General features: G+C 48.9%; 4 protein-coding genes across 4 annotated transcripts; 1 reads left to right on the plus strand and 3 right to left on the minus strand.

Moving 5' to 3' along the window:
• Window positions 1-915: 915 nt before the first annotated feature.
• Window positions 916-2,595, minus strand: GGS25DRAFT_280866 (uncharacterized protein). Its single transcript, XM_049257463.1, has 3 exons — window positions 2,226-2,595; window positions 1,620-2,166; window positions 916-1,561 (listed from the first exon to the last, which is right to left on the minus strand). Exons 1-3 carry the CDS (start codon window positions 2,434-2,436, stop codon window positions 1,534-1,536), a joined length of 786 nt encoding a protein of 261 aa, XP_049116667.1. The 5' UTR covers window positions 2,437-2,595; the 3' UTR covers window positions 916-1,533.
• Window positions 2,596-5,170: 2,575 nt separating this feature from the next.
• On the minus strand, window positions 5,171-8,080 carry GGS25DRAFT_280900 (CASP C terminal-domain-containing protein). Its single transcript, XM_049257464.1, has 2 exons — window positions 7,725-8,080; window positions 5,171-7,662 (listed from the first exon to the last, which is right to left on the minus strand). The coding sequence occupies exons 1-2, from the start codon at window positions 7,849-7,851 to the stop codon at window positions 5,555-5,557; spliced, it is 2,235 nt and encodes a 744-aa protein (XP_049116668.1). The 5' UTR covers window positions 7,852-8,080; the 3' UTR covers window positions 5,171-5,554.
• A 166-nt stretch (window positions 8,081-8,246) lies between these two features.
• Window positions 8,247-12,206, plus strand: GGS25DRAFT_280913 (uncharacterized protein). The gene is made up of 2 exons (XM_049257465.1): window positions 8,247-8,587; window positions 8,667-12,206. Exons 1-2 carry the CDS (start codon window positions 8,443-8,445, stop codon window positions 12,125-12,127), a joined length of 3,606 nt encoding a protein of 1,201 aa, XP_049116669.1. The 5' UTR covers window positions 8,247-8,442; the 3' UTR covers window positions 12,128-12,206.
• A 1-nt stretch (window position 12,207) lies between these two features.
• GGS25DRAFT_281001 (P-loop containing nucleoside triphosphate hydrolase protein) lies at window positions 12,208-14,753 on the minus strand. The gene is made up of 5 exons (XM_049257466.1): window positions 14,699-14,753; window positions 13,971-14,563; window positions 13,735-13,900; window positions 13,202-13,624; window positions 12,208-13,070 (listed from the first exon to the last, which is right to left on the minus strand). Exons 2-5 carry the CDS (start codon window positions 14,460-14,462, stop codon window positions 12,436-12,438), a joined length of 1,716 nt encoding a protein of 571 aa, XP_049116670.1. The 5' UTR covers window positions 14,463-14,563; window positions 14,699-14,753; the 3' UTR covers window positions 12,208-12,435.
• Window positions 14,754-14,856: the final 103 nt, after the last annotated feature.

The raw sequence follows: 14,856 nt of genomic DNA on the forward strand, positions 1-14,856 counted from the left end.
GTAGGTACTATAAGCCACGATTTTGGGTTTTGACTATCGACGAGATAGGTATCTATGTGACAAGGCATCTACGCCTCCCGGGCTTAGTTCATGCTGGCCCTCGACTTTCTATTCGTACGTACAAGCTTATCCTTCCCGAAGAGGTTGGACAGATATCTATATATATATATATATAGGCACCTGATAGGTAGGGCAAGCTCTTATGTACGATACCAACTAGATCAACGTCAGAACGAATGGAAGGAAGCAAGGCGCTCGACTATGAAGGTAGGTAGCTAGCTAAGTAGGCAGGCACCTAAAGCACTCCAGGGAAAATCCATCGAGCACACTAGGTAACTTACCTAGGTGGCCGAGATCATCTGAACCCCGGGTCCCGGACGGGAGTGAGGGCGGGATGAGGTAGGTATGGTTATAGTCAGGTATTGTGAGTTGATTGCATCGCATACACACTACACACCTCCTTACATATATATTTCGTACGTATAACTTGTTACTCCCTAACTATGCAACTCACATACGCTGTAACGCACGTAGCGACCACTCAGATAGATCACTAGCACTTATGCATCTAGGTTACCTATTGGGCTTATGCTAAGGAGGGGGGGGGGGGGGGGGGGGGGAGATCAAAGAGGGAGAAAGAAGAAATTCCACGCCGCCCGAAAGCCACGGTGCCACATGGCAATCCTACCTACCTATGCAGCCAGTGCCTACTTTTCACCTACCTAACTAAAGTAAGTTAACTTATGTAGGTTAGTAGGTAGGTAACTAGGTTAGGTTGCTATGAGACAAATAGAGAGATCGAGTGTGGTATAGCTGGCGCCGATCACCCGCACGTAACCCCAAAACCGCCAAAAAGGGTGGGCGATCGCACATTACATCTGGGGTAAGCAGGAGATCTTTTTTTTTTTTTTTGGTCTTAAAGTGAACGTCGGATCGGACGGGGGCCTACAAGAGATGTACTATCATGTATGATATTGGTATGTTTGATACTCCCTACGTACCTATCGCGTAAGTAGGTATGTAGATAGATGGACGTAGGCGTGGAGGATTTATTGGTACAATCACGATTGCTTAGGTGTGTGCGCCAAACATCAAAGAAAGATGAAATCAGATGAGAAGAAACCACCAGGCACCTAATATACGGAGTAGGCACCTGTCTTTATAAAAGTATTATAAGATGAATCGCTAATACTATGTAAGAGATATAAAAATAAAAATAAAAAAATGGTATAAATCATGAAAAAAAGGAGACATTTATGCCTCTCTCCTTCGTCGCCTCGTAGTTTCCAATGCCGCGTGCGTGACTCGCTGGATATCGTGTCTGCCCTGAACGCCCTGGGGAAGATGGAGGTGTACTGTGCCTCGACCAGATGGGAGGTCTGTCACACATTCCCCGTGGTGGATGAGTACAGGCGAGGAAACCCATATCATGCCTACCCCCCTTATTACATACAGTATACCCCGTGTCCCCTTCCCTTTTTGAGTGGTTTTAAATTTTACTTCTTTTGGAAATGGCAAGCTTGCTCAATTCACTTAAGAGGTGCCCTCATAAAACCAATATCTATGTACCATGTTAGTGAGATATCCAGCAAGATTCAGGAAAGGGGGTGATGACATACTGTGCTGCATATTGCACCTCAAATGAAGCAGGTTGACCCGCGCACGTCGCCGGTGCACTACCACCAGCTGTCTCTACTCGGTAGACTTCCTGCAAGTTACCCGTAGCGCCCGTTCGGGTCTTGAGCCTCAGCCAGGGAACAGCCTTCTCACCTTGTCGACCCGTTGGTGCATCAGCAGGCGCCGCCGTCTGGTTATTCTTCTCGCATCCCGCCTCGCCAAGATGGTACTGGTTCGTGTCGAGGTTGAAGAACGGCGTCGTGCTGTTGGGGAAGAAATGCTTGCCGGAGATGATTAAGTTCGTGGGGCCCATATGCACGTCCTCCAGTGGGGTGAGATCAAATTGCAACGCGAGCTTCGGTAGGAGTTTGAGTAGGTCCGGATACGTAGCGGCTACACAGCTTGCATTGAAAAGAGTAGCGACGGCCCCCGCTTGAGTAGGGGGTGCTGTGGCATTGTTCACGTCGCACGTGTAGTTCTGCGTCCCACGGCCTATAGCCACATGCTTCAATATCAACCCAGAAGAGGGAGCCTCTAATGGTACAGGAGCTGAATGGTGTTAGTCAGAATACATCAGATGATTTTACCAGCATATACATAAGACATACCTGTATCCATTTGAGCCATTGAAAGATCACAGACCGGTGCCGCTGACATAAACCTTCCTACTTGGACCTTCTCTGCTAGCATGTTGAAATATTCCGATACGGTTTTGAGGCCCTCAGGCGAAGCGGCATCCCAGTTGGTCGTCGGCCATGTTGGAGCTGCAATAACGGTCGAAGCACCGAGTAATGATACCAATAACGTCGAAGCGTACATTTTGATGGAAATCTGAGTCGAATGGAATACTACGAGGAGGTGAATGGTTGAAGGTCGTATCGGAATTCGGAATGGTTTCTTTGTTCGACTTCTCAAAGTACTACTAGTCTTGTTGTATAGAGGTACGTGTGTATATGTGTGAAAAGACTAAGAAGAAACAGAAAACCCAAAGAAACCCGACCCAGATAGATAGATAGATAGATAGATAGCGAAATGAAGAAAAAGATCAAGGAAATACTAAGGAGATAGAAAATAGGAAAACGTAAAAGGAAAAGATCTCCCCGAAGAGAAGAGATATATAGGATAAAACGTCTTGAAGATGTATGTACAGTGGTTAAACAACATTTTCGGGAGTGGGCTGGGAAGGATTTATCAACGCCCATACAGAGAGACACACACACACTTACCTACACAGTACGTACATAACACAGTCTACGAGAAACGCCGCCTAGCCATCCAAGATGATCCAACTAATAGATACACAACGCCGTACCCCAGTTCAGCGGCACGGCGGCGTGGCACCCGTCCAGGGTCCACAACTAAATCGGTACTGGATACTTGGTAACTTGGCTGGCCGGACAGGGGGTAAGATCAAGAAGAAGCAAAAGTAGAATTTTGCCTATGATTCTGCGGTGGAAAGTGAGCCGGGCGAGAGCTAGACGCAAGGATGGTAGCATTCTGATTTTCGGCAATCCCTGCTGTAAAGTCAACATGGGAATCTGAATGGAGAGCCAAGCGATCTGCAGCTAGGACCCGTTGACAGGGTATGAGAACCCGCAAGGGACGATGTGACTGGACGCCCAAAGGTCCCCTGTTCTGTCCGCAAGCGCCAGGCCGCCTCTTGTTCGGCCACCCGTCTAATGTTTGTTTGGCTCCCATTCCTTGGTGTATCTTCAAGAGATGAATAAGGGTACAGTAATTGAAGGCGGCAAAACGCTTCATGTTTTATGACATGAGTAATATCATCTTGGTATTGAATTTGCCTAGGGAGAGAATCAGCATCTTTGCAATTTGTGCATCTCAAGTGAGGGCTTCTATGCACATGATGTTAGTAATGTAATGTCCGTCGGAATGTCGCTGCAGAATACCGCATACGTGCGAGTCTTTTGACCTCACCCTGCCTACATAGGGCATTTGACATCTGGCATCTGCAAGGGAGGATCAAGCTTTGGTACCAGGTAGCAGTATCTACACCAAGCATTTCCCAAAGCAAGGTTAGATAGACGAGTCACGGAATACATAGGACATACTAGGTAGGTTAGGTACGTATGTAAGGAATACCAGCCTACATCGTGGTAAATCATCAAAGCTTTCTGGTCTGGGAACTCATAGATCCGGCTGGCCATGGTTGTTGCTGCGACTCTAAGACCGACCTAGATTTTCTGAATCTTGGAAAGTATTGAGAATGGCAAGACCTCATTGGATAGTTGGCTAGACAGTGAAGAAAAAGAAGCTTTGGGGAGGATCTCGTGCTTCTGTGTCTGTGCGGAATGAGTGGATACTGTTGATTATTTGCCCGTAATTCGCGGGGACAATGTGGGTTAATTTGCTACCTGACCCCTCATTTCCTTGTTAAGTGTCCACACATAAGCGGTTAACATCCAGAAATAGCAACAAGCGCGCCATCACCTAAAAATAACCAACATTAGAACCCATTTTAAATTGTCTCGGTTACTTAAGCTACCGGCTAGATCTTGGAAATTCGGGCAAATTCTTTTATAGAAGCCACTTGAACATTGAATACTATGTACTATTGTACCCAATCTCCCTACCTCCAGATGCCCAGATCAATATCTTCAACATTTTGATTGAAGTGTTACACTGAATGCTACTTACTTGCAGCTTGGCTTTTTTTTTTCTAATTTACACTTCCTTGATGTCGCCTCGTCTCAGGTGGTGCTGAATAGAGAAGGCGTCTCGCTCGTCCGACGGCGATAATATCTTTTATACCCTTTTGTACGCACCTAGGTACCTACATACCTACCTTACCTACCTACCTAGGTGTGGACATGAACCACTATATACTACATATTTATTACCTACCTACTACATACACAGTACTCTACTCTCGCCCAGCCTCTTCGGTCTCTCTCCCCGCCTGTCGTGCTACATACCAAGTATCGGGTGTGGGTTGCAGCCGCGGCCGAGAAAGGGAACTCGTGATTTCTGGTTGGCCACTCGCCTAGTACATACCTACCTATTTACGCGGGCGAGGGTTGGACAACTACATATTATTTGTACCTACGTTGTACGCGAGTCTTTGTACACACTTTTTATTATTATTAATACAATATGTATTATGTATGTACTAGTTAGTAGTAGGCCAGCGGTACGTGAAGCATGGAAGTCTTGGATGGGCAAGCGTTCAAGACAGGGCTGGTTACAACAACGTGGTGGTTACGTAGATATTGCACTATGTAGGTAGGTACCTAGGTAGGTATTCCCACCGGGCACAGATGATCACCAGCAAGCATCTGCCCTGGGAATGGCTTTGCCCATCATCGATATTCCCCACCAATCAGTCCAGATTCTCCTTAGGTTGACGAATCTTGTCTCAGAGCGGCCCGCTCGCAGATTGCGTGCATGGTTATCTAACGTGGCGGCTGGAGATGGCAGGAGGGATAGCCCATAGCCCTTTGTGTTGTCGCTCGTGACGTTGGCATGAAGTGAGGACTGCTCCATTTATAGATACGGCGATCAAGTTTCCGTTGACACTGATGCCGACGGTTGGTCTTGTGATCCCCCCTCTCAACCTATGTAGCTACCTACCTACCTACCTAGTTTGGGAGGTAGGGAGGTGTCTTATCCAACTTTCTTCGTAGTCATCCAAAGATCAGTGAACATCGATATTCTCTTTCTGGCGGCAAGGGGTAAATCTGGGGTTAAGATTATGGATATCAACATGCCATTAATAGAGCATTGGGATACGTGTAAATGCACCCTTAATGGCAAATTAGTGTCCTACATACCTAGTAGGCAGTCTAATGTTCAACACGAGATAGGTCACTATCAAGTACCTACAAGATTAGATGCATGATACACCGTATTAAACAAACGCCGGCTAGTATTGATACAGAGGTAGGTAAATGTCCTGGATATTCACTTTTAGGTAGGATATTCAGTGCCCATTGAAACCTTCTTCCTGCCAATTTCCGGCATGAGCAGCTGGAACCTTTCCACCAGCGTTGCCGCCGCCTGCCCCTCCCGCTACTGCGGCGGCGGCTAGACCCTGGCTAAGATTGCTCGCGTGCTGCTCCGCGTCCGCCGTACCTAGCCAATATAGCGAGAAGAAGACCAGAAAATGCAATGCGACACAATACGCTGCAAATAGATTTCTGCTTGTTCGTGAGGCCAACACCATACGCGTTACCGAGTACACCATCCTCTCCGGTAAGCTCATCCGTTTGTAAGCTCTTGCTGACTCACGTCCTCTAAAAGCCGCAAAAGGCGAGATGTTCGATTCGTACGCCTTCTTGTACCGATCTAACGTGATCCCAGGATTTCCTGTGCCACCCATCGCTACCACTGAAGGGTTTGGATTCGAAGAATATGCTGCAGATGAAGACGCCGCAGAGGGCCCATTACGATTGTATGTCGACACATACCGCGTCTTTTCGTACAGTTGAAGGTTGTCCCTCTGTAAAGCTGCAATTTCCTGTCGTAGTTGCGATACGGTACGATGCAAATCTGACAGCTCTCCTTCAAGCTGAGCATTCCGCTTCTTGAAGCGATCCCGCTGAGCAGTGATCATGGGTAGAATTCCAGAGCCACCACCCATGGGCTCACCCCCTGTAGTGCGCGGATCAAAGCCGGATATGATGGATGAGGTGGGCGACGTTCTTCCACCCCGTCTCCCCGGCGCTATAGACGGAGCATACCTAGTATACGTCCCAGCAACCGACGCTCCAGACGGGAATGCGTTCTGTCCCTCAGATTGAAGGCTAGCCAAATCATTTTCCAGCTGCGCGTTGAGATTCTGTGACCTCTCTAGATCTGCATTCGTTTTTGACATTTCCTCCTGGAGATTTTCGAGCCGACTCTGGAGGTCTTGATGAGACACCCTTAAAATGGTCAGTTCGTCACTCAACTTCTTATTCCTGGCTAACAGTAACTGCTCCAGTGTATCCCCCTTTCCTTTAGGAGCAGAGCTGTTCGGATCTGAAGCGGCCAGCACGTCATCATCGTCGCCCGTCGCGAATTCGATACTCTTAAGAACCTCTAGTTCTTGTTTGACATCTTCATAATCATTCCACTTCTGAACCTTCGCCTTTAAACCATCGCGTTCCTCTTTTAGAAGACCGACTTCTCGTTCTAAGCCTCTAAGTTTTGTATCGATCTCTCTCTTGAAAGCCTCCTTCTCGAGCCTTGACGAGTCGAGTTTGCGGATGAGGGATGAATTTTCGGATCTCATGCGTATATATCCAGGATCGTCTTCTAAAGCTGGCGCCTGGGTTGGGACTTGTGATTTGGATTGAGCGAGTTCTAGCCGCAATTGTTCGTTCCGAGCCTCGACCTCAGCAAGTCTGGCACTGGTTCGTTCGAGATCGGAATGAACCATTTCCAATTCGGCATTGGTGACATGACCGTGGTTGGCCTCAGCGCCGGCATCTTCGGATCCCTTTAGCCGTTGGTTGACCTCGTAACTGGCCTTGACCTCGTTCAGTAACCTGTCCTGTGCCTCAATCTTGTCCTCTAATGCCTTCTCCTTTGCTTCCCAGTTGTCTTTCTTCTCATCTAGGACTGCGACCCACGACTCTTCCACTTCTCTAACCTTAGTCTCCAGCTTGCTTTCTAGTTGTTTTCGATTATCGCTCTCGATCTGTAGTCTTGATTCGGTCTCTTCTAATTGTGACGTGAGTTTCGCGACATTAGTCTGTAAGTGTTGGTTCTCCTCGGTGAGCTTTGGTAGGGTATCCTCGGCCACGAGCATAGAGTCAACCGAAGCTTCTAGCAGAGGATAGGGATCGGGGGCATTTTCGAGGGCGGAATAGACTTGTAGAAAGGCGGAATTGGTTGATTTGGAATGGTTGGTAAGGAGGTCAATGAAGGTCTGGTAGGCTTTTAAAAGCCCCTTAATCTCGGTCAGTTTAGTCGCATCGTCTAGTTTTCTAAAGTCCTTCGTCTTCTGCGCCAAGTCCTTTCGTTGCACCGTAGAGTCCCTCTGGAAAGTGACAATGTCCGAAGCAGTGTTGTCGAGAGTCGACACCAACGAGCCCAAATCGATGTCTATCGGTAATTAGTATCAATAATCAGCGTAGACAACCTAGATACCCAGGACGTAAGCGTACTTCTCCATGCCGAGATAGCAAGTTGAAACTGGTTGGCTCCATCCAGTCCAGAGGTGCCAGTTTGTTCGTCAGTAACAAAATGCGATGCTGGTTGCGCAGCTTTGGGTGACCCTGACACGTTGGCCATCTTGTCGTCGATTCGGTTTTTGGCAGATGTCGCCGACACGATTATTGGGTCATCAGATGGGTATTAGTATTAATTTTTAGGAAGATCAATCAATGAATTACATCAAGTAGATAGGTAACTAAGGTTAACAAGTATTTCGGTTCCAAGTTGGATTCGGAGTATTGAAGTTGATACATCAATCAATGTATCATGTAATTAACTAAGGTTAGTTATTTATTGAAGGTTGAACGTGTTCGTTGTAATCTACTAGTGTAGTTACAGGGATCTTCACCTTACGTTAGTGCTTGATCATGTCTAAACCATCCACTGTAGCTCTACTACGCCGTACGTAAACGGTAATATTCCTGCCTAAAGTTATCTTAGTTTTGCTCACATACGTGCATATGCAGGGATGTGCGTAATGCCTAAAATAGTACATAGCACCTACTATCTACTATCTAGTATCTACCTCAGCTTTCTAACCAGCAATGCATATTAAACATCTACATCTACATTTACATTTATCTCTAGCACTATCAACCATCTACCAATCTACAATACTACAATCAGATATGTCGAGTCTTGTCGCCTTATAATGCCTCCTCATTCATCATGGCTTCCGATTCCCAGAGCGAGAGGCGCTCGCTGAAGGAGTGGGGTGCTGGACCTTTCATTCTTCGTAGCCTTTTCGCTGATGTCCCGCTGTCTGAAGATGGCACCCAGGACGACATCAAGATAAATTGTGTCGAATATCTAGGTGCGCATTGCATATGACTTATCTTATTCCTATCTAGAATCTCCTGCGCTCAGCTTCAACTAGCTAACAATTCTATAAGACAGTCACCTATACGTAGGCACATCGGACTCGGAACTGCTTCACTTTTTCCAGATACCTCCCGATCCCGGGGACAAATCCAGTCTCTCGACCTTTATCCTCGCTTCGCGATTACGTCCCGGCTTTTCCGAACCGGCTGGAACCTCCAATGCCACAAGGCCTGGTGTTCAACATATTCTATTGCTGCCATCTGTCGGCAAGGCTTGTATCTTATGCAACTGGACACTCACCTTCTATTCCCTTCCAGAGCTCAGTCCAGTATTTGGTTCGACACAAGTTAGAAATTGTAGCTGGGTGGGTGGCGTAGACCTCAATGAAGTGAGTTCTGACCAAGATGGACGAGGCGTCACCATCCTATTGTCTTTAAATAGGAAGATCCAAGTAGCCAGCATAGCCGACGGTGCTCAGCCGATCAAGAAGATTGACTTTGCTGGAAGCACGATATCCGTTAGGAGGGACTCAATTGCATGTGTAGCCGATTCCCGAAGCTATGCACTGCTTGAAATCAACCAACAACTGAAGATTCCTTTAATGTCAATCTCATCGTTAGACGAAGCCCAGCCAGGCAATATTGTTGGTCAGGCTCAACATATTTCTGGAAGCTCTGGCGGTGGAATGCTACGGAGTAATTCTTCGGCGCAATCTCGCTCACAGACAGCGAGTCCTGATCCTCCCGCTCATAGACGAGGGACTAGCTTAGGCGACTTCATCACTGGCGCAAGTAGGAAACAGGAGCATCGCACCTCGGAGGATGAGGAACCCATATCTCGAGGAGCAACTCCGCCTGTGACAAGTCAAAAATCGTCGGAAGAAACTGCTGGCGTTGGTGGTCTAGCCCCAGGTGGCACAAATGAGAGCCAAGAGGGTCGAGTCACCCCGACTGCCAAATCTCAGTCCGGCATCCTCAAACCACTTATCGTATCTCCAACTCCCGAAGAGTTCTTATTAGTTACTGGCACAAGTCCATTGGAGCCAGGCATTGGCATGTTCGTAAACTTAGATGGTGATCCTACGAGGCCAACTATCGAGTTCGATCGATATCCTAAGGAGATCATCGTCGATGGGGGCTCTATGGACTTGTCTTCTTCGAGAACATCTCTTGGGCCGGAAGACGAGGGATTCGTTCTTGCTTCGATGGGGAGAGAATTCCCCGATGGTGTTCATTATGGCCTTGAGATCCAACGTTGGGATACCGACGGAGCTGAAGATGTGCCCCCGAAACATTGGCTTGAACCCCCAAGAACTGGCTCACCCGTCAATCCCCTGCACAATATAGGAATAAGGTCCCTCCGTGGAACGGAGACCACACATTTCCCAGAAATTGTGGATCGATTGCGCCGCCGGAGATTCGTCCCATTTTCTCGCGGAGGAGTAGACACGCCTACAGTATTTTTAAAGAATGCTGATTCGAGAACTGCATCATCTATGGAGAGACTATTTAAAGAAAGGGAGCTTTTCGAGAGAGATGCTGATTCACAAAGTGAAGACTCTTTACCTGATGCTTGGCAGGCAACACGAAATGCCGAGGAGGAAGAATTTGCTCGTCGTCTTGCAGGGGGCACTGCTCGTATAGCGGTATGGGCTGGGAAAGACATATGGTGGGCCGTTCGAAATCCCCTCATTCTACGGTTGGATGCACAGGTAGAAACAATGGCCTCGGCATTGAACCAGCCATCGACTGAACGAAAAGATTTCTTCGCGATCTTGAACTCCTTTCGTGGGAAGGACGCGAAGTCCGAGTTGGAGTTTCTCACATTTGGTTACATACGGCAACGAGTAGGTATTTTCTTGTTGACAAGTTTCCTAAAATCGGAAGATACTTCTTTCTCAGACTCGGAACTCCGAGCTATGGAAGAAATTCTCGTCGACAGTCTTCTAGACCCCCGAGTTGTTTTATCCCTCGTTCCCGGAGTCCGTAACGAGGTAATCGAGACGAAGCGAGGGATATGGATCTTTGGAGGAGTCAAGTCGACTGCCGAAGAATTCATTTCGAGTAGAGAGTTCGACAAGGGTAGTCCAACCATGAGCACCTTATCGCAGCCCGTATTACACTTCCTGAGGCGATTCCTGACCGCTTGGCGGCGGAAGAAGGGCTTCGGCAGTATACCAGATGAAAATGAAGTCTTCCGCACAGTTGACGCTGCTCTACTTGCTGTCCTCCTCGAACTCGACAAGAACTCAGTCACTGGTCCAGCCAAAGCAAGATCTGTACGTGCAGATTTGTACGAGCTTGTGGATACGGGGGTCGAGTGCTTCAACAGAGCAGAAACCTTGATTGAGTCATACCATCGTCTTTACGTTCTCAGCAGATTCTATCAGAGCCGTAAGTTGGTATCGGATGTGTTGGCTACTTGGAAACGTATCATCGAGGGTGAACGAGATGACGGGGGCGAGTTGACCGACGGCGAGCAACGTGTGCGTGAGTACCTCGCAAAGATCAGCAACCAGGCCTTGGTTCAAGAGTATGGTATCTGGCTTGCGAATCGAAATCCAAAGCTTGGTGTTCAAATCTTTGCTGAGGATAAGGGCCGCGCGCCAAAATTCGAGCCTGGCCATGTCGTGCAGCTTCTCCGAGAAGAGGCTCCAGATGCGGTGAAGTATTATCTGGAACACCTAGTATTCGGCAAGGGCCATACGATTTATGTGAACGAGCTCATAAAATACTACCTCGACATAGTTGTTTCTGTCCTTCGGACATCACCCGAAGCTCGCGAAGTAGTACTGTCAACCTACACAGCATATCGGGCTCTCCAACCGCCAAAACCTACGTATCGCCAATTTCTAACGGACAATGCGCCAGCCGATGATGAAGCCTGGCACAGCCGGTTGCGACTTTTACAACTACTTGGTGGTAGCTACGACTATGATTCAGCAGTGGTTCAGGATCGGATCGCAAGCTTAAACACCACAGCCCAAGATCTTCTCGTGCCGGAGACTATAATACTCGCGGGCCGGGAAAGAAAGCACGAAGATGCACTACGCTTATTGGTCCACCACCTTGGAGACTACGATACAGCTGTGGCTTATTGTCTCCGAGGTGGAGCCAGCATCTATACCATCTACCAGGCTCAACAAAGTCAACCACCCCCTAGCCCAGCAGGTTTGAAAGGGCCCAAGCGGCGTGACAGTGTGCCACCGACCCAAGATCAACAAGCGCGGCTCTTCCGCGCTTTGCTCGGGGAATTTCTCAACCTCGAGGACGTGAGTGACCGTGTAGAGCAGACAGGCCTGCTCCTAGAGAAATTCGGCGGGTGGTTTGACGTTGGCGACATCCTGTCGGTGATACCGGATAACTGGAGCGTGGATCTGGTTTCCGGGTTTTTAGTCAAGGCCCTAAGGCGCATCGTGGTTGAGAAGAACGAGACGACTGTGGCGAGATCACTAAGCTCAGCGCAGAACCTGCAAGTACAGCATGATTTAATTGTCAGTATTGAGGAAAAGGGGCCAAGCATTGAGACGTAAGGCTAGTGATAATGTATGTATAGATGAGGTACCTACCAGGGCACATGAAATATATGGATGAAACGTAGTGAGTACTACGATTGCTTTTTTAATGGTGACTCTCGGCAGGCGTATCACTCGTATAAATCCACAGCCCGTTCTCAAGTAACAATAACAGTAAATTGAAAGTCGGGATCTTAGTAACCCCATCACGGTCTGTGCTCTATTCTAATAGATCCCCTTACAACGCCAGATCGCAGGTTTATACATCGACTGTATACCTACTAGGTACCTAACTTAGGCACAAATATCCCACTGCTACCTAGTACTCAAAAGAAATCCAACCCCAACACCTTACTATTCCGCTCCTTCTGCCTCATCACCCCGTCCACCCACGCGTCAGCCTCCTCGAGCGCCTGGCGCGGCGCCGTTTTGCGGTTCAGCAGGTACCCCTGGATCTGCGCGGGCGAGAACTGGCCCTCGGGTATCTTGGCGCCGAAGGCTTCGGCGAGGGCTGAGAGGGTGTCGGGGGTGATCGTGGCAGTGAGGCTTTTGTTCGTTGCTTCCACCTCGGAACAAGAAGCAGAAGAAGTGGCAGGTGAAGGTGAAGAATAGGGGGGAGAAGAGAGCGAGGAGTGCTGGTACATGCTCACGAACAACCCCGCCGCCTGTATCCGCGTCGCGTTCGTGAAGCTCACCTGCAGGTCAACGCGGCCGGGACGGATCAGCGCCGAGTCCAGCTGCTCCGGCGAGTTGGAGGTGAGGATCAGCAGGTGCCCCTCGTGGCTGCCGACGCCGTCGATCGCGTTTAGCAGGCCCGAGAGCGAGATCCCGGTTCGTTGGACCCCAGAGGTGGCGGCGGCGGCGGCGGCGTGGGCATGGGTGGGTAAAGAGGGGTCGGGGTTGTTGGGGTTGGGAGTGGGAGTGGGGTCTTCGGCGCGCTGGAGCCCGGCTGTGTCGATGTCTGTTTGTGAGGGGTGGATAACTACTGGTTAGCAAATTTATTTTCTCCCTTTTCTTGACTTTTGCTACGTTTATGCTTGTGGTGTAGATTTGATTTAGATATCTGCAAGGCGTGCTTTTCACTTCACTTACCCTCCAGCAAAACAATGCACCGCCGCGGCAGCTCCGCGAACAGCGTGCACAGCTCCTCCTCCGTCAAGCTCGGCTCCAGCAGCGAGATGATGTGTATGCCGAGGCCGAAAACGCCCGCGAGCGCAAAGGCCAAGGAGGTCTTCCCCGTGCCGGGCGGGCCGTGGAAAAGATACCCGCGCCGCAGGAAGATGCCGCGCGACGCGTACCACCGCGCCGTGTCCGGGTGCAGGTACTCGTTCAGGTCGGCCAGGACCCGCTGCTTCTGCGCCGCGTCCAGGATCACGGTGCTGATGTCCCGCGCGTGCCGGTCCGCGACCGTCTTCCAGGATGATTTTTTGTGGCTGGGCCGCTGGATCGTGGTTGTGTTTTGTCGCGCGGCGAACCATTGTTCTCGGGTGTGCGCGAGGAGGTGCTTGATGGGTTCTACGGTAGTTAGATGTGAAGTGCAAATAGAGAAGTGGGAAAGGGGGGAAAGGGGGGGTGGGGTTTGTTGTTGTGAGATATAATGGTAGACTGGGGGGTTGGGCTCTTACCTGGGCTCCTGCCAAAGCAAGATATGATGATGTCGTCTTGGTTTAGAAAAACGGACTGGCCTTGGCTAGGCTCGGTGAATAATGTCTTTTGCTTACGCCTTAGTCTGTAGTACCGTCCCTGCCACCAGAAACTGTGCTTCCCTACTGCCGGGTCGTACCGGGGTTTCTGTTATAGAGGATGTCAGTGAATGAATGAAACTCAGGGGTTAAGCAGGAGATGACTGATCTGGGCTCACAATTCTAGTCGGAATGCTAGAGTAGTTTATATAACGCCCCGAACGGTCTCGGCCCAGGAGAGACTTATCATCTTCTATCCATTCCGTCTTCGTAATCATACGCTCGGCTTTCAGGTGTCTCGAGTTAGCCATGGTGGGCTGAGAGTCGAGCCAATCTAGCAAATATCTGCACGCGGTATCGCGGCTAGAGACCTGGACACTGCTCATGAAGTGCTCGGTAACGACGCCGCGAAGAAAGTTATACAGTTGGCGGAGTACTTTGCTCAAAGCCCAGATGACACCAATCGCGATGAGCAGATGTGACGGCTCGATTCCTAACCAACCTCCTATAAGACCGTAGAACGGATCAATCCCACGGAGTCCTGCGAGCTTTAGGATGCTCTCGACTATTTTGTGGTGTTCGCAGTCAGGTTTCGAGCAGCTGCCGACCATGCGAGACATTTTGGAGCTCATGCTCGGAAGTATGGTGTGGAAAACATTCTCATACTCCATGTTTGCATTTTTCGATCTTTTCTCTGGTATGTATGGTTCTTTTAATGGGAGAAGCCAAGTTTTTTTGAGTTCCTTGCGTAGGAATATATTAGGTATGAAGTCTTCAAAAGCTTAGTAAGGAGAAAATCTCATTAAGCCCCTAAAGAGGTGACATGCATCTCAGCTATGTATGTTAGTTCCATGTTGAAATGCTGCACTAACACGCATAGGATTGAGCACTCACCGTCCACACTCACCGTCTACTCAGCTGAAATCACACGCATAACGCTCATACTATGTCGCCTGACGCTGTTTCACATCAGCTGTTAATACATCCAAAATATTGTCCTCAAATTGACCCATGTAGTACGATCTGACATACATGACGGAAAGATTATGGCTTAGAAATATACTG

The sequence above is a fragment of the Hypoxylon fragiforme genome (assembly GCF_022984875.1).
Source record: "Hypoxylon fragiforme strain CBS 206.31 chromosome Unknown GGS25scaffold_5, whole genome shotgun sequence".
NCBI lineage: Eukaryota > Fungi > Ascomycota > Sordariomycetes > Xylariales > Hypoxylaceae > Hypoxylon > Hypoxylon fragiforme.

Coding starts and splice junctions, on each gene's coding strand:
- GGS25DRAFT_280866 (XM_049257463.1), bottom strand. CDS start 2,436: ATGTACGCTTCGACGTTATTGGTATCATTACTCGGTGCTTCGACCGTT. Junction 2,167..2,225: donor AATGGCTCAAATGGATACAG/GTATGTCTTATG, acceptor AACACCATTCAG/CTCCTGTACCATTAGAGGCT. Junction 1,562..1,619: donor GAGGTGCAATATGCAGCACA/GTATGTCATCAC, acceptor CATGGTACATAG/ATATTGGTTTTATGAGGGCA.
- GGS25DRAFT_281001 (XM_049257466.1), bottom strand. CDS start 14,462: ATGGAGTATGAGAATGTTTTCCACACCATACTTCCGAGCATGAGCTCC. Junction 13,901..13,970: donor CTAGCATTCCGACTAGAATT/GTGAGCCCAGAT, acceptor CCTCTATAACAG/AAACCCCGGTACGACCCGGC. Junction 13,071..13,201: donor GTGCATTGTTTTGCTGGAGG/GTAAGTGAAGTG, acceptor CCTCACAAACAG/ACATCGACACAGCCGGGCTC.
- GGS25DRAFT_280913 (XM_049257465.1), top strand. CDS start 8,443: ATGGCTTCCGATTCCCAGAGCGAGAGGCGCTCGCTGAAGGAGTGGGGT. Junction 8,588..8,666: donor AAATTGTGTCGAATATCTAG/GTGCGCATTGCA, acceptor CAATTCTATAAG/ACAGTCACCTATACGTAGGC.
- GGS25DRAFT_280900 (XM_049257464.1), bottom strand. CDS start 7,851: ATGGCCAACGTGTCAGGGTCACCCAAAGCTGCGCAACCAGCATCGCAT. Junction 7,663..7,724: donor TGCTATCTCGGCATGGAGAA/GTACGCTTACGT, acceptor AATTACCGATAG/ACATCGATTTGGGCTCGTTG.